The 25,715-nt window shown below is 40.0% G+C and overlaps 1 protein-coding gene across 2 annotated transcripts; it reads left to right on the top strand.

The window, feature by feature from the left end:
• Window positions 1–1,087: 1,087 nt before the first annotated feature.
• Window positions 1,088–17,100, top strand: LOC135488660 (synaptotagmin-10-like). Of its 2 annotated transcripts, none has more exons than XM_064773316.1 (6): window positions 1,088–1,252; window positions 2,561–2,794; window positions 11,946–12,793; window positions 13,178–13,298; window positions 13,642–13,813; window positions 15,182–17,100. In XM_064773316.1, exons 2-6 carry the CDS (start codon window positions 2,656–2,658, stop codon window positions 15,399–15,401), a joined length of 1,500 nt encoding a protein of 499 aa, XP_064629386.1. In that variant the 5' UTR covers window positions 1,088–1,252; window positions 2,561–2,655; the 3' UTR covers window positions 15,402–17,100. The 2 variants fall into 2 exon arrangements, with proteins under 2 accessions (XP_064629386.1, XP_064629385.1); XM_064773315.1 differs by lacking the exon at window positions 1,088–1,252 and adding an exon at window positions 2,046–2,367.
• Window positions 17,101–25,715: the final 8,615 nt, after the last annotated feature.

The raw sequence follows: 25,715 nt of genomic DNA, 5'->3' as shown, positions 1-25,715 counted from the left end.
CCATTGAGTTTAACTCGTTGTTTTTATTTCTTATTTTACGCTAAGCTAATACAATAGATGCTCAGAGGTGTCTGTCCATCTGTGCGTCCATCCATCCATCCAGTCCAACTATTCCATCCATCCATCCATCCTGTCCATCCATCCACCCATCTTGCCTGTCTATTCATCTACTCATCCATCCATTCTGTTCGTCTGTCCTTCTTTGCAGCTAGTGCATATCTGTTCTGGCCCTGGTGATTCAAAATTGGTTTATATGGATGGCTGAGCTAAACACAGGAAGTCCATTGAACCCTGTGTCCATCCATCCATCCAGTCCAACTATTCTGGCCATCCTTTCCATCCATCCATCGATCTAACCTGTCTATTCATCTTCTTATCCATCCATCCATCCTGTCTGTCTGTCCGTGCATATCTTCTGGCCCTGGTATTTCAAAATTGGTTTGTCCATCTGTCGGGCCGTCCATCCATCCAGTCGAACCATTCCGTCCATCCTGTCCATCTATCCATCTATTCATCCATCTGTCCATCTTTCAAGCCAGTACATATCTGTTCTGGCCCTGGCAATTCAAAATTGATGCATATCGATTGCTGAACCAAACACAGGAGGTCCGTCCTGTCCATCCTGTCCAACCATATCGTCCGTCTTACCTATCTATTCATCCATCCAACCTGTCTGTCTGTTTAAAGCATTAAAGATAAATAGTGGAGCCAAACACAGCTTAGCCGGGGAAATATAATAGGCATTTGTGACTTTGTGACAACGGATAGGATCCTAACATAACGTCAGTGTGGTTATTGACAAGATTTTGATGCATTGCTGGTTGATGCTGTCGGAGGCTTGGATGCAGTGTACTGGATTATAGAGAATAATTTGATCCACTTTTCCCAATATTCTCTCTTTTTACTAGAAAGTCCTTTGGTATCAAATGCCATCAATTCATAAGGCCCTAAACCTGCTGAACATTTCCCTGCTGGCAAGTCTGTAGGTCACCCAACTCCGACTCATTGTCCTTGGTATCCAGGCAGCGCGCTTGTGAAATCCCGATTACGTGGTAAACGAGGGCTGCTGTCCACAGTTGCGATTTAACGATGATTGGTGCGGCTTGGAGTGGAGCAGTGTGTTGATCAAACAGCCCAGGGAAGTTAATCAGGGGATATTGGTTAAGCGTAGTGGGGCAGGGGGAAATTGTCAGTGTTTGCTGACTTGAAAAGTCACGAACAAGGATTAGAACGGTTTTGGTTGTCGTTAAATGTAAGTAGTCATCTTCTATGATTTATCGAGTGATCAGTAATTTATCTGTTTAGCTTTTTATTTTGAGATGTCTTTTATTTATGTTCTAATTCATTCTGTGAGCCTGTTTAAAACTGCAGTTAAACCTCTCTTAACAGACTCCTTTCTACTAAGGACAGTGGTTTTGTACCAAATGCTGTTTTTTCCATTCGAATTAACCTCTGTAATCAGGACACCTATGTAAAGTGCAGACATCATTGGTCAGTCCTAAGGGTGTCCTTTGGTCCACGTGTCCCAATATTCCCTTTTGACATCCCAGCTCTTAAATTGAAAGAGCTCTCAATAGAGAGGTTTGACTGTGGGTTGAATGTGATTAATACTGTGTCATCAAGGAGACATTTCCTGCAGCCCACTCAGGATGCTGAACAACTTAAAGGAAGAGTGTCTCGATGTAATGTCAGGCAGGCATTTTGAAACAAGGTTTATAGAGTTCTTCTATGGGGAACAGTTCCAGAAAAGAAATGAAAATGTACATGTACATCAACATTTGGTCACGAAGCTGTGAGTGCACATGTTCAGATGCATTATTTTTTGCACCCTCTACATGGGTACTTTGGAGTTATAATCACCATTGCCCCGGCAATATCTTGAGGCAAACATGAGTTCTTTAATTGACCCAGGAACCTTACAGTATTTGTTTTGCCATTGACCTCAAGTGTCTATGGCAGGTTTATACCAAGTCAATAATTTGATATTGCAAATCACAAAATTTTTAATCTGAGTGTTATTTTTTTGAATGGATGGTTACTTTGGGTTTAAAGGGTTAACGGGTTTTCCTATGATAAAACTCCAAGACGGCACAAATTTGAATTGAAATGTTTGTGCAAATAACAAAATCTACAGTAGGTTAAAACAGGTATTCAATGGATTTGAGTTATGGGTAGCAACCTATTTGTCCTACAAAAACCTTGTTGACCTGGTTGAAAGATAGGAATACAATGAGAAACATTTCTACTGAATTTCTGATGCTGAACCTGCCTGTAATAAACCCACTGGACTGCCATTATCCTTGGTGATGGATATGAGGACACATTATCATGTTATGCAAGCAAACATCTTGGGAATAATTTGTGAAGGTAGGCAATGCTTTTACATTCCATCTTGACAGACAAGGTTTTGATATACAAGTCATTTATCTTAGTTACTAAAACATGGCGAGTGAAGTGCACATGAGGTCATATAGGGTGACGAACCCGTCCAGACCTTTGACTCACGTGGATGTCTTCGATGTTTTCATTTAGAAAAACCCTGTAATATTTACATTTTCAGACTGAGTACCCCAAGGCATGAGAGCGTCCATGAAATAATTGGATTAGGAAATAATTCCGCCGCTCCCAGGAATAAAACTTCGGACCTTTATCGTTATGGCTCCAGACACGACGGACACCATGTCGTTGCATGAATGGTATAAATCAGTTAAAGCTACAGGGGACCAGGTCCCTAAAGAGTCTGGTCCCATGAACCAGCATTTGGAGGTGGCTACAGCGACGACAGAGCAAGAAGGTAGGGAGAGTTACTTATTCACTGTACAGTAGAACCTCTCTATTAAGAACACCCTTGAGACTGACAAATGCTCTCTTTTTAATTGAGATCTGTCCTGAATATAGAAGTCAAATTCAATGGAAATGACTGATTTGGGACCTTTGATATTGATTCCTATCCCACACATTGATACAAATCACACCCGTGGGAAGACATCGGGTTTACACAAGTAACGCTCCAATAAATCTGTGGCTAATTTACTGATAGTTCATTCTTTTTCAATCAATGCAAGTCTCTTTCAATGACACTGCCTCAGGTGTGAGGGGTACTGTGGTGTCCTCACAAGGTCAAATTAACCCTTTTTAAACAGCAAGGGGCTATTTCACTTGCAGTGTCATCAGTTTGATGATTTGAACCAATAATGAAATAGTTCTTCACCTGTTTTGAATTTGAGAAATGTTATACTGTTATCTTCAAGTATGGTTACTCTGGGAATATTTTGCCACCACATAAATTATTGTAAATTGAAAGTGTCACCTTTTTCTTGGGGATGGCGTGCACTCCACCTTGACAACTGCAATGAGATAATTTGGAGTGGGTGCCATCTGCTAGCAACTGCAGTGTATGGACTTGGAGCGGCTGCCATCTGCTGATGACACCACTGCTAATGTTGTGGCGCCTTACTGTCCCGATAAGGTCGCTGAGTTCAGGCTAATTTAGGTTTTGCCTGACATTATAATTGCAGGCATTAAAGGCCTGTGCCATTTGTTTAAAATTTGAAATTTGTAATTGAATTGAAAAATATTTAAATAAGTAAATTCATTTCAACATTGCCGTTGTGTAGACAGATATACAAATACTATGAATACCAAGTTTCAACAAATTTGGATGCATAATTCTAACACATCATTGTGTATATGATTGTATTTCCTGGCAAAGCCTTTTTAGAGGCAATAATGGGGCTCTGTTATCCCCACCCAAGGTCAAAACAAGATGGGTATCATGTGAATGTGTGAGCACAGTCATACATTTATTCAGATAGAAATGCCCTGCCTGCCCTTGGGATATTGACTACAGGGAAGCTGTCAGGCAGCCACCTGAATTATGCTAACTGCCAATGACACATGCCTGGTGTCTAGTTGAGATGGAGTTTTTGAGAGCCGATAAGGTCACATTAACCCTAAAACAAAATACACAAAATTGGGAATTGCAGTGGTAAATTTACCGTATAAGTACAAACTACTGTCAATTAAGTCAAGTCAACGGTACATTTACCTTGATACAGTCAACTCCCAGTCCAACAAGACGGGAGAGTTTTGCATTATGGAAGCACACAGGAACTTTACTCGATTCTCTGATACTTGGTTGTCATGACAGCTGTAACTGGGGAAATTAAGCAGAAATTGCCTTATGTATAATACATCTTGTTTTTTGCTACCTTTGAAGCTCATGCTTGGATTTCACTGGCACTATAGGTGCGCAAACATTATTTTGGATTGTGCAAAGTTTTTTCTCTGCTGTGTTAGCTGGGTACCCTCTCTATGAAGTACACTTTATTGGTCCCAAACTGGTCCATTCTATTTACTCTGTGATCCAGACACCTCTCTGTTAAGGATAGCACTTCTCAATTGCTTGGTTCTTCCATATGAATACATTTCTTACAAATCACACTTCCAGCACTTGGTGATGTTTATAGACATCCATATTTTCTGTGTTCAGTCATCCGACATGTCAGTGTTTCTCAGTATAGTGATATGAGAGTAGCTCCGAGAACTATCAAGGTACACACACTTAGTGTGAGAAGGGTGCCAAGGGAAATTGTGGGAAAATGTGTGGTCGACTAATGGATCGGTATTAAATGCATTAAATCGCCTGTTGTAAAGGGGAATTCTAGGTCTTGTGATAGTTATTGTACAGATGTATGACTATGGTATTATGAGCATCATGTCTGAGAGTAATAACTTACATTTATTTCCTGAGCCAGTCTAATCTAAGGCGAGAATATTGGCAGTGATACCATGAAATGGCCTCGGGCTACTAACCCCTCCCTCCTCTTACCATAAGCCATATAAAAGTAGGCTGTCTACAGTCAGTCTGAAATTCACTCCTTGATCACCACCATGACCACAGGTAGAGGTTCTCATAGTGCATCAGCCTTTATGGTATTATTCATTAGTAGGCTACCTGGATGAGTCATGTCGCCAACCGGCAGCAATGTCCTGCCTTTAACTCCTGAAGTATTAAAGATGAAGGAGCTCAAATTCCATTTCCTTTCACAATCATGAATGCGTGAAATCATGTGTAGTTATGAAGTGGAAATATGATTCGTTTGATGTTGTCTACAATGACAATTGTTGAGAGTGAGGGAAGATTGGAGTGGAATATTCTCTGTAGGCTATTTTGGTCTAGCATCTCAAGACAACTTACGAGCCCAAAAGCATGATTTCCGTCACAGTGATCTGTGATAATTATCGCTACGATGAACATTGAATAGATGGCTTATCTGCGGGTGAACCTGGCCCGCACTGGTTAGATAATTATTGTAGGTTGCAGCAATGACTGATTCTGGTTGCACAAAGACCTTGCAGATGAGAGATCCTAAAATCATTGGATAAATGTTAGTGGTCCCTGCAACAAAATGATTTCGTTTCCAGGGCCCTTTGGTTTGAAAGTAGAACATGGCTGTCTCTGATGCATAGCTATGATATCTCACTAGACTCTGCGTTCCAGCTAAGTCAAATTATCAAGAAGCTAATGGCTGATTATTGTTCATCCTTGTAAATAACACTTTGGGTAATTATATATCTATTCGTATGCAGGTCTGTTCTTGGAAGCGAATAATCAACTTGAGTAACTTGTTATGTTGACTATCAGCCTGGGAATTGTAATATCAGGTGTTAGACGTGTATTATCACATATAAGACTATCATTCACTTCAAAAGTCTTCCATATATCTAATGAATCAAAATGTGTCCGTTTTATCTCCTAAGTTCGTCACATGAGACCACCAATCCTGGTCCTGCCGAACTTTACATCAGTCCCATAGCCCAACGTCATTTATGTAAGGAAGGTGGAAGGTACTGGGCAGTGGATAGCTTGATGGCAATGCTCTTATACTCTGTTGTTGGTCGTTCAGTCAATGTTTGCTTGAGGATAAATAGGAGATTTCTTTTTCCAACTTAATTCTACAATTGTAAAGAAAGAGTACCTTTGAGTTCCCAGTGAAGTCACACAAATGAAAGAAGAAGCTACAGTAGTGGGTGGGCATTTGTCATCATTACTTACAAAGCATGACCTATAAGGCAATCGATTGAAGGGCCTACAAGCTGCAAACATGCCTACTAGACAGGCTAGGTAGGTAGATAGGCAAACAATATCTGTGGCATTCAACATCAGAAGTGATTTCATTTTAAAAAGAGGGAGAAAAGGGGTTCTTCTCCCAACGCCCAACAGTCATCTAAGCTGCTCCTCCAAAAATCTGAAAAAGATTACTTGATTAAAGGGTTAATCAAATGGGGAGGGGGTGGGTCCTAGTGCATAGATGTATTTCTTTTTCAGCATTCATTCCTTTGAGATTTGCCAGTCGCCCTAAGAATTGCGGAGGTTCTGCATAAAGTGTGGGTGTTCCTTTTTCATCAGACCCAGTGAAACTTGACCTTTTGTCCTCAGCTCTAGTATTTCAATGTTGTACAAGTGTGGAAAGTGGAAACTATTAAAAGAAAGGATCCATGGGGCAACTTTCAAGTGTGTACAATTAAGTCAGTAAAAAGTCATTGCTACTGTTTATTGGATGCATTTTCTAGTTTTCCCTCCCACTCTGGTGTGTTCATATATAAACCCACATTCTATGCTATTATATCTATGTCAAGGTATAAATATAGTCCAGTGATAAAGCTATGAAAAAATGGGCATCCCTCAAATATATTGCAAGTAAAGGTTGAAATTTGTTGAGGTTCAAAAGCAGAGTGAACCCAGTTTGTATCTCAGAAGCAAAGCATTCTCGTGCCTTAAACTACCAGAGCAATTGCAGTTTTCCTTCAGCTGTAAGAGTCTGTGGACTAATTAATCCAGGGTAGCTGATATACGAAGCGATCCTTAATTAGTATTCTCGATTAAAAAACTCTGTGTTTCACGCTCGAGTTAATGGCAACTAATTGTGTCGTCTTTTTTTAGCGCCGAAGGAGGTACATTTCGAAAATCCCTCGTTTGCAGGGTCATCGCAGGTTGCAGCAACCAGCGATTCATTATCAAACCTAGTGATTATGGGTTTTACCCGCAGCTAGAGGGATCCTTTTATTGCACAGAGCAACAGCAAATTGCTTGTTTGTTTGGCGGTTACAATTCCCGTCTCAGTTTAATACTATAACAGCTCGCTAAAGGCAGAAATGATAGATACAAAATAGTCTCTTTCCAGTTTTTGCACCTTATTTGATTGAGGACAATGATTTAATAAGAGCTGAAGGCGTTCTTATTATGAAAGTCAATTGTGCATCAAAATGAAAACATAGACAAATGTTCCAATAAATGGTTAATTGACTTGGCTTTAAATAACGAGCACTTTCACTAATGAGCAGTTAAATGGAGCAGAAGAAATCATCTGTATTGGTAATTGTCTGATACATTCAACTTACATGTCTTAAGGCAGAAGCCTGGGTTCCGATTTATGGTCACCAGGAAACATGCACTGTTAATGATGATGTTGATAACCATTTAACCTGGGACACCCTGTACAGACCCAAATAATGAAATTCATGTTTCAGAAGAATCTTTCTTGCACACGCACTCAGTTTTTATCAATTTTTATGGTTTAATAGCATTTGGGGTGATAAATCGTCAAATAGCGTGAGGAATAGCACGGATGTGCATAATCAGATTGGTTGAGTACCCCCCCCCGGTTTATCCTTGTCATGCTAATTACAGGAAGTGAAAGAACAAAATCCATAAAATGAGATATAGCGTGTATTCTTGCAGGTGTTTGATTGTCTTTTTACATTTGTTGCTTGTTTTTTTTTATTGCTGCCATTTTCAGCCAAGTCAACCAATGGCGGTGTTGGATTGAAACGTAGTGGATGACTGGGGTAATGGTGCATGTATTAATGGTCGTAAACCATTAGCCGCTTCTGTTGATGTTCTTATTTTTTCTTGTACCAGAAATAAACCATTAACAGCTCAGGTGGATGAATATGTGTTAAGGTAAATTGTTTTAATTTTTTCATTGAAATGAAATTACAATTAATGGAAAAAACAAACAAACCAATGAATATTTCAGGAGAACGTGCATGAAGAGCTGCCGACGAATAGTCGATAGGTACCATAAAGCATAGATTAAGAGATAGGCTTGGTACCAGGAGGAAATGGGAGACCCCTAGAGGAAAGCTACGCTGTCTGAAAAAGTCGCTGTTTCTAGGACATAGATGTACCCTAACCAGGGCGTCGAAAATCAACAAACATTGGTCTCACCTCTGCGCCACTCTCACCCCAGGTTCCTCTCTGGTGTCATATCTTGCTGTATTGAGGCAAGCATGAAATCATTTCTTACACAGTGACAATCCCTTTATTGAGAAGTATAGTGGCATTTTCTCATGAGTTAATCAATTAGGGAGCCTGTAGTGTTCTAATTGAATGTCAATGATTGGTATTCCCAATTGCGGAGGCTGGGTCTTATTTATATTCCCTTGTGAGTATTTACCTGTCTTAGTGGTTAAAATAATTGGTGTTCTTATTGAATTTCTGGGTATCAATCATGGGAATCCCAAGTGAGACACTGAGGAAGTGGGCTGACTGAGTCTGTAAATATCACATGCATTAGCATAAATTTTTACTCAAATTTAGACTTGCCTGAGCTCCTTGGTGGTTCGGCAGATACTAAGACAAGCATGACTTCCCCATCATTGCCCAGTGACAGATTTTTTTAATGATATGCATGTCTCATGAGATTCTCATTCTCTGTGAGGTTCAAACATCCACTCTTTAGTTTCTACTCTCCTAAATGTGGTATTAAAGACATGGTTTTGGCACCAACGACCTGTTGAAAAAAGCATCGCGGGACTAATGGCTGTGCGTCATCTTCCATTTAACGGCAGATCACAGCACTAATGTAAATAATAGATGAAGAACTCCATGACTTCAGTCTCTCCTGTATCGTGGCAACAAGCCCATCTCCGAGCTCGACGATACATTGGAATACATTTTTCTTCATCCTGGGCACGTGTTCTGGGGTTCATATCTTCATTCTTTGATCGGCCATTATATTTATGGTCTTTTTCTTTGTGATTTAGGTCTCATTGATGCAAATGGTGGAAGGCTATGCGGGGATGATTGGTGTTTTTGCGTATTTGTCTTGTCTTTGTGGTAATGAGGTGCAAATCATGGCTGATGTATCATGTCTCACAAAGCAAGCATAGGTGACTGACATCAGTGCAATTTTGTTCCTGGCTTCATTATGAGCATTACTCTTCTTATCTTCTTCTCGCTTTTTGACATACTTCACCTCACTATGGCAATTTATTTCCTTGCCCAGAATTACCTTTAACTTTAAAAAGGATTACAACATATTGGCGCAAAATGTGGCTCAAAACAAATCGTGCTATTCTCAGCCTGTGTCATGTTGATTCAAGTTATTTCATTTGATCATTCTGATTTGTTCATAGTCCGCTGTAGCATGTAGTCAGGCCACAGGCAAATCACCCAAAAGAAAGCTTGCTTAATATCTGACATCATATCCAAATTTTGAGGAATGGCAAGGGTCTGCCTTGGCCTCCTAAATCAGTTCTCAAAAACAGGCCTGGTGGTTTCTAATGTGTGTAGTCAATGACTTAAACGGCAACCCCATCTTCAAGTAATGCATGAACTGCGCATTTCAAATGTTTGAGGTTGGCACACTGTATCAAAATCATGAAGGGATCTTTCTATTTACCTCCGCTTGCAAATTGAGTACATCAAAGAATTGCAACACACAGCACAACTGATGAGAACCCGGGAGTGATAATGTACTACGCTTGGCAACCAGTATTGTATTGGTTCCGTTGTTGTCGTGATTTAGCAAGCCTGTGAGAGCTTTACAACTGCTTCTAGCATACCAAATCATGATCTGAAAAAATCCATGTGCTGATCATAATTCATTTCGATTGTGCCTGGATAACATAATCTAAATACAGTAGAACCTCTCTGTTAAGGAGACCCTCGGGACTTACAACGAGAGGTGTCCTGATTAGATAGATCAGATTGAATGAAAACAACCTGTTTGGGACCAAAATTAGAGTCCTTAATGGAGAGGTTGTCCTCAATAGAGAGGTGCCTGCTAAGGGAGGTTCCACTGTAATGTGATACATTCAGTCTAGGGTTACTTTTGTTGGAGCTCCATCAATCTTGATGAACAATTCTTGGAATTTTGAAACAATGTACCATATTCAAGATGCAGACAGCATGTGGAGAATCAACAATCGATTGTTGAATGTTTGTGTGCATGTTTGGATGCATCCCCTTGAATTCCCTCTTTACAGGAACTAAGTAACCAATGCAAGGTACATGTAGGTGGTGCCTGACGTGTACCGAAATTGCTGTGAATTGGCCATAGCCTATATTCAAGGTCATGTGCTGAAGTCTGTGTAGCCGAATCGGTTACGCGTTGGAGTGCAAACCCAATCTAACTCGCATTGTTCCTTCTTCAAGCTCGCACAGACTCGAGGTCTCCTCCTTGAATATTTTATATGTCTCCCTGATTTGAGTCTGAGTGCTGGATCCAGTGAAATTTGAGTCAGTTGCTCAGTCCCATAGAATAATTTATCTGTCACATGATCTGTACTGTAGGAGCTCAGATTGACACTCGCGGTGTGTAATCAAGAGCAAACATGATTTGTTGAACCCATGGGACTCTGGAGCTAAGCTTGGCGGTGGGAACCATGTATCTTTTCAGTATAAATGACAATGTCATTATGCCAATGTGCCTGCGCGGATCTCCTGTGTGGTCATTTCCTTGCTAGATTTCTCCTGTTGATGTTTTCTTTTGCTCGTTTCTTTCGGCAAATATCATTACTGTAATGTTAATAGTAACAGTAATGTTCTGTTACAGTTAGTTGGACAATAAGGCAGGTCCATATCACCAGAAAAAGTGATTTGTTTTGCTCATGGGAGTCGGAGGTAAGCTTGTGGGAGTGCATCATCTATTCACTGAAATGGTGTTAATGCCCGATTTATGCCTAAAAATGTTGTAAATTTTGCACAGGGATTACTTTCTGTCAGCTGGTAGTCACGAACATGCTGTTAATGGGCACTATTTATCTGTACCCTTCATGCCAGGTCGGCAATCATTTGGATGAGCAATCAGTCCAAAGTGATCGTGAATGGGATGATATAACATTGGGTGGGGTTTGAGATTGCTGCATTTGAAATGGTTCCCATTTCTCAGCATCCTGAGGAAATCAGGGGTTAATGTTTGCCCAGGGAAGTGATCATTAACCCCTGATTTCCTCAGGATGCTTTCTCAGGGACGAGGCATGGATTCTATAATTGTTCCTGTATCTTGAAAGTTTGTCATCTCACTATAAAGGCAAACCATAAACCTTTATAAAATTCTATCATCATAGAATGAATCAATAAAGGCTTACAGGGAACTTATGTGATATATCGTTGCAGGACACCAGGCAATTACATTCAGTTCCCAGTCATTACAGGGTGTCATGTCTCTGGTAGTTAATCACCACAAACCATGTAATCAGGCCAGTTGACCGTGGTCATGCTGTGTAATTACCAACAAAACGAATAACAAGGATCCTAATCAGGGAAAATACCCTCATGGGGTAAATGCATGCAGAACCCTGTGGTAACATCAGTCAGAAGAACGATGGATCCTCCCTCAGTCAACACTTCTGAAAGCAAGACACTCTCTATAGCCAATTTCTGTTTGAATTTGTCAGTCCCAAGGCTCTTTTTTGAATGTGATAGACCCGTGGTTTATAAAAACACATTTTGAGGGATGTTTTGGAACTCTCTTTCTAGCTACAGCTGCAGCTAAACTGATTGAAACCTGATTGTCATTCTGCCAACAAAGGAAATTATGGTTTCAAAGGAACATCACATTCACAAATAAAGACAAACTATTCTTTTCAATAATTTATCCAACATCTACAGCTGCAGTTTAATTGGTTGTTCTGCCCCCTCTTTCTCCTTGCAGACATCCCACTGCTCTACGTCATCATCATCCTTGTCAGTGTCAGCATCCTCGTGTGCGGTATTGTTATCTACTGTACCTGGCGATGCTGGAGAGCCAAATGGAAGGACCACTCGTCTGTGAGCACCCCGGACAAAACACCGCCAGGAGTTGAGGTTACAAATCTGAAAATAAGTCAAAGTGTGCCTGATCTGTCAGGAGAAAACGTACCACCGAAGCCAAAAATGGGCATTCTGAGTCCGTTTCGATTCTCAAAGGTTGTTCCTCGGCAGACGACATTACCAACAGTCCCACAGCGCCATCTATCATTTCAACGACAACTCTCACATAAGTTGGATTTATCAAATGTCGAATTTTCTGTTCAGAAAGTGAAATCTAAAGGACAACCAGATTTGGGGTCATTGAAACCTGAACTGTACAGACAATACTCTGAGCAGAGACGCCAGTCGCATTTATATACTAAAATCTGTGGTAGATTGTACTTTTCTCTATTTTACGAACACCATATCGAGAGTCTTGTCGTCCACATCATAAAAGCAGAGGACCTACCGGCGAAAGACTTTTCTGGGACGTCAGACCCTTATGTGAAAGTTTATCTACTGCCAGACAGAAAAACAAAATTCCAAACAAAAGTTCATCGAAAGACATTGTCACCTGAATTTGAAGAGATTTATAATTTTAGTGTTCCGTATAATGATCTACCAAATCGAATGTTACAGTTTAGTTTGTACGATTTCGATCGGTTTTCCCGCCATGATCTCATTGGTTTAGTCCTTGTCAAGGATTTGCTGACTGACACCGACTTGTCGCAGGAGACTGATTACTGCAGGGAGGTTCTCTGTACACACCAGGTAATGTTACAATTTCAATAACACTTTCTAAGGCTTCATAGAACTGATAACATGATTCCCGTCAAAAGTCTGATGGATGAGTCAGGCAATTATCTTATCATTTATGTGTATCGTCGTCATTTGTGAAACGAGTGCTTCATCTGCGATTCACAATGACGCAACAGTGGTAAATTCAAAATGTGTACCGGGTAAGTCCTAATCGCCACTGCAGTGGTGATCAAGGCTCAAAGGTTAATAATATAATCCAGAAACATCCAAATTCTGAGCACATTTGATATCATAAAACAACATGATATATGCACTACATTACATACAGTATTAGTAAATTGCTTCTGTTCATTTATTCGCACCCTAAAGTTATAAACCTTGTTTGTATTCTTGTAGGAAAAGGTTGACTTGGGTGAGATGATGCTATCACTGTGTTATCTGCCGACGGCGGGCCGTTTAACTGTCGTCATAATAAAAGCCAGGAATCTGAAGGCGATGGACATCACAGGCTCTTCTGGTGAGATTCTTTTCTTATCAGTTCATGTTGCCAAGCATGCTATTGTCATGTTAATCAGAAGACCTCGATCAGCCGATATCTGTGGAACCCAGTTCTTCTGAAGATTGGTTGACTTAAGTGAAAGGTTTTTAAGCAATTGCTGTGGCTGTGTTCAGATACCTAAATGTAAAGATCATTGTGTTGACTGAAGATAGTGAAATGAAGCCAATCAATCTAGACTTTTTAGATCACGACATATATAGATTAGCCAAGGGCCTGGCCTTTAGGCCTCTCGTTTACAAATAACGATGTTTATGTTCTTTTGAAGGAAGAAATTATTCACTTATTGGTATTCACTTTTCAGACCCATATGTGAAAGTATCATTGATGTGCCAGGGGAAGCGAATAAAAAAACGAAAGACATCTGTGAAAAAGAACACTTTAAATCCCGTCTACAATGAGGCGTTGGTTTTTGATGTGCCTCAAGATAATGTGGAGGACATTGCACTCATGATTAAAGTCATCGATTACGACAGGTAGGCTTATGTGTGATATTGAAGAATTTGTAAACCCTAATTGTTTATTGAGTTACTAGGCCTTTAATATCAAAAGTCATTGCGATGCTGTCTTCAGTGGGCATGCAAACATTTAGAAAAACCAGTTATTCATTCACCTAGTGACTGGAGGGTAGGGCCTTATAGATCAAAAGTCATCGAGGCAAATTAAAAGCACCTGAATGTGTCACATTTTCTTCCATGCCTCTTAGAGCACTACAACAGATACTAAAACAATACATCCCAACGGTATTTGTTTTCTCCATCATCGCTATGGTTACCAGCGAGTTGCGAATTGTCAATATTTACATTAGGTTGTCTCTCCCAGGTAAAGAGACGAGAATGGTGAGGAACAGTGAAGGGAGTATAAACGGGTACCGGTCGGAATTGATCAAGTGAGCACTGTACTGTATGAGTAGCTACTTGATATCTGCCAAAAAGCTTTGGGAAAGACTGGCAGGTACTAGTACATGTGAAGTCCAGTGGTCACGTGGATCCAACTATAAAGCACAACCTTTACCTTTTTCCTGTCAAGAAAAACATTTCGAAGAAAAAATGACTCTTCCTCAAATAAGAAAAAAGATTTCTTGAGCAGATGGCTTATCTCTCACAAAGCTGGCAGCCTCCTCAATTGAATCATTATACAAGAAGATGATATTGATTGGACGCCCCCATCCACCTACAGCTATTGGAAGTCATTTTCCCTGATGCCAGTTCCTATGAATGACATCAAAAACTGAGTAGGAGTTCTAGCTGGAATCTCGATGATTTAGAATTTTGTGTGGTTAGGTGAAATTGACCTGACGGAGGGACAATGTCACCTTGGATATTAATCAATGATACAACAGTGTTTAACGATGCAAGTTAGGCTATAGCTAAGGAGGACTGGTTTGCGTGTTTGCATGTCATCTGCTTAGAGGCAATCTAGTTGAAATAAAAGGGTATGAATTTTAAAGCAGACAATAATGTAAATAGATCACGTCAGTCATGAATTTCCAATTGGATTTGTATCAATAATGATGATATGATGTCCATAAATTGGATAAAGGGTGGTATATAGTTCAATTCTCATTCCATCATCCTCGAATACCAGGTTCTGTTGCATATTCCTCCCCTTGCACACTCAGTGAGGTTCAGCTGTTTGTACCAATTGCTGCCCTGGTGTTCAGGATGCATTCCAAGACCTTCACTCCAATAACACCATGGGAATGCAGATGCAGAAGAACAGCAATAAGACTGATGACATTGATTCACCATTTAATCAGTTGGCCCACAAAAACCAGCTTAGTAAAGAAAATAAATTGTATGAAGGTAGTGCAGTGGGAAGTGTAATCAAATTTCTTGTTCCAGGGTTGGTAGCAACGAACTGATGGGTTGTGTGGCTGTTGGTCCCCTTTTCTTCGGCATCGGTCGGGACCATTGGTTTGAGATGTTGGAGAATCCAAGGAAGCCTGTGGCAGAGTGGTACCCGCTGTTGGAGTCCTTCCTAGGGCTGCAGAGTCGTGGGTCTGTGTCGACTAGTACTGCACCTCCTTACAGTCGAGGCAAGGTAAAGGGCTGTCTGTCTTGAGGGGACAAGTCCAAGACGTCATAATGGATTAATACCACTTTGAGATTTATTCTCGATGGAGACAGATTGTGATCAAGGATGTTTTTCAGAGATGCCATTTCTGATGTATTCATAATATAGATTTCATGACATCTTTCTTGGTGATAGCGAATTTCCATATGTTGCTCTACTATACTAATAGTAGGAATTTATGTAATTTATCTGAAATTCGGAAGGTTCTCTGAACACTTGGTTAATTTAAGAATTGTGATATTAATCACCACCCAAACGAGGGAGAGTCAACCTTGAGTGAGAACTGCCCTGCCCTCTGGAGAAAATGTTATAAACTAATAATACCCGCATGAGGGAGATCCCCACTTCAGTAATTTGAACAAGGGATATTTTATCCTGAATGTACTTCAACAGGGCAGTCAGGTTGATTAAGGTCTCACTGAAGAAGGAGTTCTCGGCTGAACCTTGTGATATTTGGACATGTTTATTAACACAGGATTAGTTACTTCTTTTTCATTATCGAAGATTTAATCATCATCATATCGATTTTATTCATGTTTGTTATTGTTGTCTTTTAAAGTATATTTTTCTAAATATATTAGCTGTTGTTTACTAGCCTATAGTGCATATGGTGTACCAGTCGGCAAAATTCTACATGATTGAAGATATGGTGATAGTGAGTCAAATTGACACACCACATGATGCCAAATTTACATCACCAAATGATGTCAAGTACAAGACCAAATGCTGTCAATTAGTGACGTCTTAAGTGGTTGCTCATATGAACTGCGAAAAGAGGATTGAAACCTGAGTTGGCACATTATGACTTATTATCCATCCTTGATTTAGAGATCCACATATTGTGTAATACTGCAGACATTCGACTTCAGTCAGATGTGCATTGAAGTCAAATGTGCATGACACATGTATTTCTCATTGTCATTGAGAATAAGTTATAATGTTGTTGGATGAAGAAATCAATTGTTGTTTTACATCAAAGACAAGGAATATCAAAGTCTATGAGATGTTTAATGTAGATGATGTTGTAAAATATTTATTGAAAAAATTATAAGAGAATTGTTTATAGTTAATAAATTGATGTCGTGATATTATGAGAAATCTGGGGCAATGAATTGACAGGATCAAAGCCTTTAGGAAAATGGCTGACTGGAGTGGGATGACATTTTACAATGGTTACATGTACAGGAGTCTGAAGCTGACAGAAATGGCCATCATTATTATATTTCTCAATTTATGTATCAATGTAATTTTTCACTCTCGTGTCATATCATGTCATGTCATGTCGAGTTTTTTTTATAAGCCTAAACCAATTCACAAACATGATTGTGACAGGTGACATGTGAACTGTGACTTGAGGAATAAAAATGTAAACTTGGATGAAGGAAAAGCTTTTTAATATTTTGTTAGTTTAATCACCTCATCTTTCTCATTGTTCTAGCTTGAACTTATCAGAGACTATGGAAAGGATCGAAGCAGTTGCTCTAATATATTGCTATCATCTAAAATTGTACATGTTATCATTATTACTGGCAAATGAATTGTATTATACACAGATCATACTGTTTATTTTCATCTTGAAAAATGTTGTGTGATGCAAAAGTGATAAATAAACCAAAATGATTTTACATGAATTGTGTTTTTGTTATGTTATACCGCAGTATTTATTGTCCTCGATTGAATGAAGCTGCAAGTTGATCCACCTACAGCTGAGACTTTCACTATATGTCTGATATAGCATATGATAGTTTTTTGTTCCAAAAGTTGGCTATAATAATTACAAAATGTATTTTGTCTTTTCTTTAAGAATAAGACTTGTTGTGGATGCGACGTCACCCACTTTCAGAATGACTGCCATACTCGGTTGCCACATAGATTTGCCCTTTGTGCCGCATGATGGCTCTGGCTACTTTTGATGTTTCTTGACCCGCAATGTTTTGAGATCGCTAAATCACTCCTGTGGAGCTTGATAGTGGTGACGCAAACGCACGAGAGTCTGGATGATTTTGATGTGTCGGCCGATGTGTCATTCATCCATCTCAGGAGAGTTTGGTAAGGAATCCTTTAGCCGGACTAATCTAGACACTGGCCTAATCAGCAAAGACATCAAATTGCTGCAGATGGATAAAAGATAAAAAGGTAAGAAGACGAATGTTCTCTAACTTTTGTTGGAGACAAAAATACATTTTGGACAATTCGCCTCTCCGGCCGCGACGGAATTAAACAATTTCACACACCAACAAGATGGCTGCCATCATAGCAATCTTTACACTAGAGGCGCTGATTTCGTTCTTACAACGCCTCTAGAACGAGTAGGTTGCCACCATCTTGAAAAGCAGTACCGCGGATGTAGATCAGGAAAGAATCTTTCCTATTGCTGTGAGGCTATCGCAACACCACAAAGCCCGCGATGCCCTCGCTGCGTTTGTAGTTCTCCGTACAATCATCTTAAAATCCACTAGTAAGTGTCAAAATGTATTCATAACGATCATATATTTATCAATAAAAGAAAACGTTTTATGAGAGAAAATGGCACTAATTCGGCCTGAATAAGATTTACAGTCTGAACTGGCGACACAGTTTATGATTGAAGGATTGTAAAATCCCTGAATCTCAGGATGCTGACATCCAAGATTTCAATCTCTGAAATTTTTTACTTTCGGCACTGGGGCGAGTTTGCCGTTATAGCCAACCTCTACATCCGGGGCCTACTTGATAAGCATCACTTATACTTGTGTATCTGTACGGTAAGGGTCTATCTCCTGGATGCATGCATCATCTTGCAAGGGCCTACAACACGACTTCTTCTTACGCAGTAAGTACATATGTATCGCCGAAACGGCCTGATGAGTCTTAGGATTACATATTAAGGTCTATTTTAAAAAAGGATGCCCCTCCGTAGGATTTGTTACTTTTAAAGACGGGACCAGGGGGGCGGGGGGGGGGGGGTAGCATCTGTTGGCCAGAAGCCATACTCGGTGATAAACCATTCGATTTGAACTCATTTGATCATTTGAGATGTCTTCATATTCATACAGGTGATAAACCATTCAATGGGAACTCGAGTTAATGTGGTCATCTGAGGGATGTGGATTCATACTGGTGATAAACCATTCAATGCTAACTCTAGTGAGTGCGGTCATCTGTGAGTGAGAGATATGGATTCATACAAGTGATAAACCATCCAATGGGAACTCTGGTTATCTGAGGGATGTGGATTCATACTGGTAATAAACCATTCACTGCTAACTCTATTAAGTGAGGTCATCTGATAGATAAAGATTCATACTATTGAAAAATAATTCAATGGGAACGCAAGTTAATGTGGTCATTGGAGAGATATGGATTCATACTGGTGATAAACCATCGAATGGGAACTCAAGTTAATGTGGTCATCTGAGGGATGTGGATTCATACTGATGATGAAAATATCAATTGGAACTCAAGTTAGGGGATATGGATTCATACTGGTGATAAACCATTCAATGCTAACTCTAGTGAGTGCGGTCATCTGTGAGTGAGAGATATGGATTCATACAGCTGATACATCCAATGGGAACTCAAGTTAATGTGGTCATCTGAGGGATCGAGGTGATAAACCATTCAATGGATCACATCTAAGGGATGTGGATTCATACCGGTGATAAGTCATTCAAAGGGAACTTAAGTTAATGTGGTCATCTGAGGGATGGATTCAAACTGGAGATAAACCATTCAATGTGATCGCTAATTATTTCAATAATCAGAGGAATGATGGATTCATGCTTGAGTTAGACTATTCAATGTGAACTCTGGTTTCTCTCTAATATTAATTCATCCCTTAGATGACCACATTAACTTGAGATTAGACTGAAAAAAAATCACATATAGGGCCATTTTGACGACTGAAAATAGACCTGATGAGATCCGAATGCGGTCTAAATTACCCTGGTGTCAACTTACAACAGGGTGTTAATCGAGTAGTACTGCTAGTTTTTGACTGAATTCTTTCAAAACGTAGTTTGGAAATGAAAAGTGTGAATGAATGGCTAGTATCATTCAGGTTTGCACCATTTGTTCCTTTCAGTTTTTATTGCAAGAAACTGTTTTAGGAAAAAAACAATTTTGGTGAAAAAATATTCAACATAACAACTAGCAACACTATTGATTAACACCCTATACTCTTTCCAAATCAGTCCCACCCAACTCAAACTGGTCACTTATTTATTCCTTATGGTCAATCACATTACCAACTTGGATTAGCCTTGGTCATCTGACACCTTTGTTTGATCTCAGGTTTGATTGTTTGGAGGACAAAAGACTATGCCAACCTTGAAAGAATGTGTGGGAGTGTTACATAAAACCACTACCTGTCACATTTTATGTGTTCCAATGCTTGCTTTGGCTGTGACTGTGCAGTGCAGGCTGAACATTCATTGGAGCAAAGAGCACATGGTTTTGCTCGAATTTTGACTTAATTTCAACATCTGAAATAGCAAAATTACTTGTGTTTAGCACAAATCCTCTACAAGGTGGGTATCACCAGCTGTCTAACTGAATCTTGACATTATTCATGTTCATTTTGTAGGTCTAATGGATTTTTGAAAAGGGCAACTTGTCTTTGTATTTTCCCCTTGTATTTTTCAATAAAGAGAAAGAATCTTCCTCTGAGAACCATTTCTAATTCTGAACCCTATTATAAAACACCAAAAATTGGACAAGATTCTGTTTTCGGAGGCCATGCAGACCAGAGGTGACAATGTCCTCCGGGTAGAGGCCCTAATTACACTATCCGGAGGAAGTCACTGTGAGCCCAAACAAACCTAAATATAGGCAAAATAAGCAAAAGAACATGTGGTGTGCGTTGCCATGTGGTCTTTTGTTTGCTGCTTGACGTCTGTCGTATGTGGCCTTGGAAAGTAGGCGAAAACAAAACTCTTGTATTATGTGATGTAGTCTCATGTCATGTCATTTTTATCTTGCCGAAATTTGGCATACACATAGAGGGACTTACATTCATCCTTAACACAAATAAGAACCATCTCAATTGAACAATGACAAAACATTCCACCAGCTGGTGAAATAATGAAATTTGAACCCTGTGACCTTGAAAGGTTGGTCAAGTCAGCAACCCCGATCATACTACACCCCCGCCATAACCGGAACCAAAAAAAAGTATGTAAAAATTCTTGAAATGAAAAATAAATCAAGTTCACAAAATTTTAGTAAAATTGTGCCCCTTAGGACGGATGGATCGAGGTCCAACGGACAGACACCACTCGAATAGCTATATTCTACTACCAGAGCTAAAAATGAAAAAATGCTCTGAATTTGCATTTGTGCCATATTTATCATTACAGATGACGCATACCGTCTGCAATTGCAACAAAAGATTCTCGCTGGTGTGGTTTACAAGGTGAAGGGTTACATTTCGGTATGTATAGTATTAGATTCTGACTTTCCGATTGGTTGAAAGCTATGCCACTGTCAAAATGACAAAAGAAATGAGAATTGTGTGCTTTTGCGCAAAAGACATGGAGAGTACAATCCGGTCACTAAATCAGGAGGCCATTATTTGAAGCGGTGATGCCATCTTATTGGTTGCTAGTTTTGGATTGATCAGAGTTTTGAGAAATGAACTCGGCTCACATTGTTTACATAAGTACAAGGCCGAAGCTGTTGTTCTGATGGTCCCATTGGATTTTACATACAAACTACTGCCTATTCTTACGACAGTCATATTCACGTTTGTTTCTTAATCCTAAACCTAACCCAGACCCTAACCCTTCCTCCAAGCACTAACCCAAACACCAGTCTCAACTCCCTAATTCCCAAAATTACATAAATCCTTGTTATAACTAGTCGTAAGAATGGCAACTTAGTATAAAATAAAAGGTAAAGTCCATAGTTCCATTAAGGAAATGTAATGACTGAAGATGATGTATTTCAACATCATTTTTAGGCAGTTATTTCATGACTAAAAACACTAGAATTGCTGTAATAGTATGCATTGTTCCAATTTATCATTACAGCTAGATGCCACAAACCTTGTCCGCAATTGCAGCCGAAGATTTTTGGATGAACTGCAAAAATCATCAGATGAAGGGTATGCATCAAGTAACAACTTGCCCAAATTGTTGATTGGGTTGCCACTGTCAATTTATTAACCGTTATTAGAATAAAATATTCAAACAGTGAAATAGTAAAACAAAGCTATTGAAGGCCTCAAGTGAAAAGTCAGTCCCGAAATGTGTCACTCTAAGTTACAGCAATCTGCCAGCAAGCTAAAGCATTAACTGACAATGCTAATGGCAGATTTGCCTGCATTCAGTGCATCGGTTTCAAAGCAATATCACGTGTTGAAAACTGAGAGAAGCCATACACTGAGAGTTGAATATTGTAAGTATGACTAGTGAAAGATATAACAAACCAATAAGCAAGTCGAACACTTGTCATAGAGCAAGCCTTATCAATGAGGTATATGAACTAATAATGAAATTTAAAAAATATCGCAAATCACATACAACTTTTATCCCAATTGCAAGGACCTTTTCATGTGCACTTTCCTGAGAGAACAAGGATTCAAAACTATATTTTAATAAAATGCACAAATAAAGCCACTGCTACCATGTACACCAAGTTTTGAACATGTTATATAGATTGACAGTGACGCCTCCATCAGCAATTCATGCCAGTGGATGTTCAAAAGTCGTAACCACAGTATATGATGTGTATGTGCGTGTGTTTGGGACAGGATAGGAAAAGGGTGCGGGAGGTCATGTGGGGGGGGGGGACTATGGAGTATGGTGACCGTTGTGTGAGAGTTGGAAGTGTGTCTGATCACTGTCTTGCTCATTTTGTAGCTCTTGTTGTTATTCTAGTTGTTAGAGTAGTTATCGTAGTTATCTAGCTATCGTAGTTATCTAGCTATAATAGTTGTAATTCTTATGGTTCCTGCTTATCATCTATTTTAACCTATTCAGCTTTCAGTTGTCCAGGCCAGGCCAGGTGACCAATGACGATGATAGATCGGGTTCGATTCAAGCTATACGCTTGGTGTATTTGGTTATCGTGACTGGCGACTGAGTTTTACCTCACGTCAATAGCGCGGTGGCTGGGTCCCAGGCATGCTTGCCACTTTGTTCCACGGTCCTCATCTAAGTTTCGACGGTGATGACATGGACTTAGGTTCAAAGTACGTGTTCCCCTTGAGTCATTGTGGTTGATTGATGGGGGTAATGTACAGTTGCGTGTCGCTAGTCATTCAATTGGTCCCCTTGTTTTAGAGTGTTGGCGGGATAAGTCGTACGAATGTTAACAATAGTATGCAATAGCTGGCCAGCGATCCCCTACCTGATCTCGAGGGGGATGGAATGACTGGGGTCAGGACCTGTTGTTAGCCTGCGGAATTTCGTCGGACGAAATGTCAGGCGTGTCCGTGTGGTAGTTGTGCTAAACCAGTTTAGTACTGATGACAAGGACATTGGGCTCTTTGGATAACAACAGTGTTCTTGACCTCCTTGTGCCTCACAAAGCTAATAATATACACCCCCTGAAATTGACAAGACGGCGATGAAGAAGGAGAGCCGGCCTCCAGCTTGTCAGCCGAGAAGACACTGGATGGACCCCAAGGATATGTTGCTGCCAATGTTGGAGCCATACAGGGTAAGCATCATTTAGTCCTCAGTTACATCTGGATTAAAAGAAATATTACAAAGATGTTAAAATTACTCCAAAAAAAGGGAAATGTGTAGTATGGGCGTTAATACGTATCAAAACAGAGGGCATGCACACTAGCTTGTTCCTGTCTTGATTATCTTCTAATTGCAACAACGGGCAGGGACATTCCTATGCGAAAGGCACGTTACTGCAATATGCGGCAAGAGTTGCACTTTTCAAATCGAATTGCATGTGAATTAGGCCAAGTTTGGTGCAGCTGTTTCGAAACTAGTGTAGCCAATTCGTATTCCGGAGAGTGCTCTCTGAAAAACAGTTTTAAATTGGATTCACTGTCAACGCAGCATGCAGTAGAAACACTCGGAACTAAGATAAACCCCTCAACAAAAAATATGATTCTTTTTAGGCAGCCCGAGCCAACATTGTATAAGGGCCACAAGGACAAGGGACACAATGACAAGGGACACAAGGACAAGGGACACAAGGACAAGGGACACAAAATACAATGTTGCAGTCTACAGGGTGAGCATCACTTAGTGAAGTACTTATTGATATTATATCTACTGGATGAAACAAACTTCATAACTGTCCAAGCAGCAGTTGGAGGGGGACTATAGGCAGGAGCAGAGGGGCTAATTTGGCCATCTTCAGGTGACTAATATACACAGTAAGGGCCCTGGGTCATGTCAGATTCAGCACTAAATATATTCATCCTACAAGCGTGAATCATTTCGGCATACTGTGAGATGTGAGAGACCCCTATTCGTCGACTTCGTGTAACTTTATCTTGCCTGCCGAGCTGCTGCCTATATAGTCCCTCTAAAGAGAGAAAAAAAGAAGCATTTTTCATATCTCCGAACCCGCACCCTGGTGGCCAAGTTATGAACTTTTATCCCCGAGTGAGACCACCTGACCGAGACTGCTCAAGTAACAGCCAAATGGGCAACATGACCTTGATGATCTTGATTATATTAGTTAGACTAATCATGAGTTAAATTTTATGTATGGTTATTTGTAATATCAGACGTAAGCATGGATATAAAAATCTAAGGCAATTTGGCCTGAGGAATAATACCACTAGGGCATGCATTGAAGCAGTGAATCGAACAAAGTTTTTTCAACTGAGATCAACTGATCTAGGGGTACATGCACCACCATTTGACCTCTGTGACCTTGAAAAGGGTGTGTTTTTAGTTTTGAACCTCTGCAGGGATCAGGTCAAGATGACATGCACTCACAGTAAAAATTTCATGATTGTAGCTAGCAGCATTCATAAGATATAGAAGCAGTCAAATTGCGCTAATTTTCATTTTCAAAGATGGTCTTGCCTAGGGGTACCCACGCACCAAGTATGAACTTTCTAGGTCAAGTGGTTAAGAAACGTGCCACACTTTTGTCAAAAGTCAACGACGGTTGACAGATGACAACGACAACGGATGCCACGGTATCGTATTGCTCACCTGGTGGGCTAAAAAGTGAGGCCAGAAAGTTTATGAACTTGAAGTGACAACCATCTCACCCAAATGAAAAGAAAAAAATATTTTGGTTTCAATCTATTCATTTTGAGATAGGTCCTTGAATGTATTTTTCCTGTTATCTAGCCCTCTGCAGATTGAGATGATGGCTGTCGACCCAACCACTCAACCAAGATCTACAATTCGTGCTATGGTAGATGTGACTCTCAAAGATTTTGGATGACGAAGGAATCCAACGCATATATGGTAAATATAAACAGATGACGTGACAGTATATGGGTGAACACGCCATGGGCTGAGTTCATTTCATTACTGGAGTAAAGTAGAGTTGCAAAATGGTGGATTTTATCTTCAATCTGCACAAGCAACCTCAGTTTAGAATTGAATTGCAAATCAAGTGTCAAGTAGTATAGTGTTGTGGTCGTCGGTATTAAGGCTTTTAGAAAATTAAGATAGGAACACATTTCTTAAATAACATCCAAGCCCTTCCAGAAACTAGCGATGATATTTGAAAAAACCCCTTCAGCCGCCTTGTTTTGATAGACCTGATTATTCGGGCAGATGTGCTATGCTAACGATACCCCCATATTGCTCGAAGACTTCAGCAACTTCAGCTAATCTGAGTTCCAGTTCCACTGAAAGCTCTCAGCATGTACTTTGGTGAATTTGATGAAACTGAATGAAAGGCCCTAATGGCACAAGTGCATTAATTATGGTAGCACAATGGAGTAACCTTAAATTTTGTTTTCCAGTCGCTCACAGATACAGGCAGACGACTGAGAGTCGAGTGGATTCAGTGGGTCGAAGGATTGCGCTGAGGGATATCCATGTGCAGGAGTGACGAACCACAGTTCAGCAAACGATGCCTTGACAGACAAATTCAAGGAGAACCTTCGCTAAGATCAGGAAGGGAACGTTTCTGTGTGGATGGATTGGACACTTAAATGTCCGTCATTCTAATGAACTATAATGACAATCCAACCCCGAAGGGACTCTCTGGACTTAGGAAAAGTTACGGACATAGAGCCCTGACATGATATCCTGCAGCCACCACGAGGACAGCCTATCTCATACTTTCGGAAGGATGCCATCACATGGTAATATAAACAAATCAATTTCAGTTATTCAAAAGTCTGTGATTAGGTGTAGCCATTGGCCTGATTCAGAGATCGTG

The sequence above is a fragment of the Lineus longissimus genome, chromosome 5, assembly GCF_910592395.1.
Source record: "Lineus longissimus chromosome 5, tnLinLong1.2, whole genome shotgun sequence".
Classification (NCBI taxonomy): domain Eukaryota; kingdom Metazoa; phylum Nemertea; class Pilidiophora; order Heteronemertea; family Lineidae; genus Lineus; species Lineus longissimus.
The sequence above is the reverse complement of the archived record's forward strand: the minus strand, read 5'-3'. Positions and strand labels throughout refer to the sequence as shown.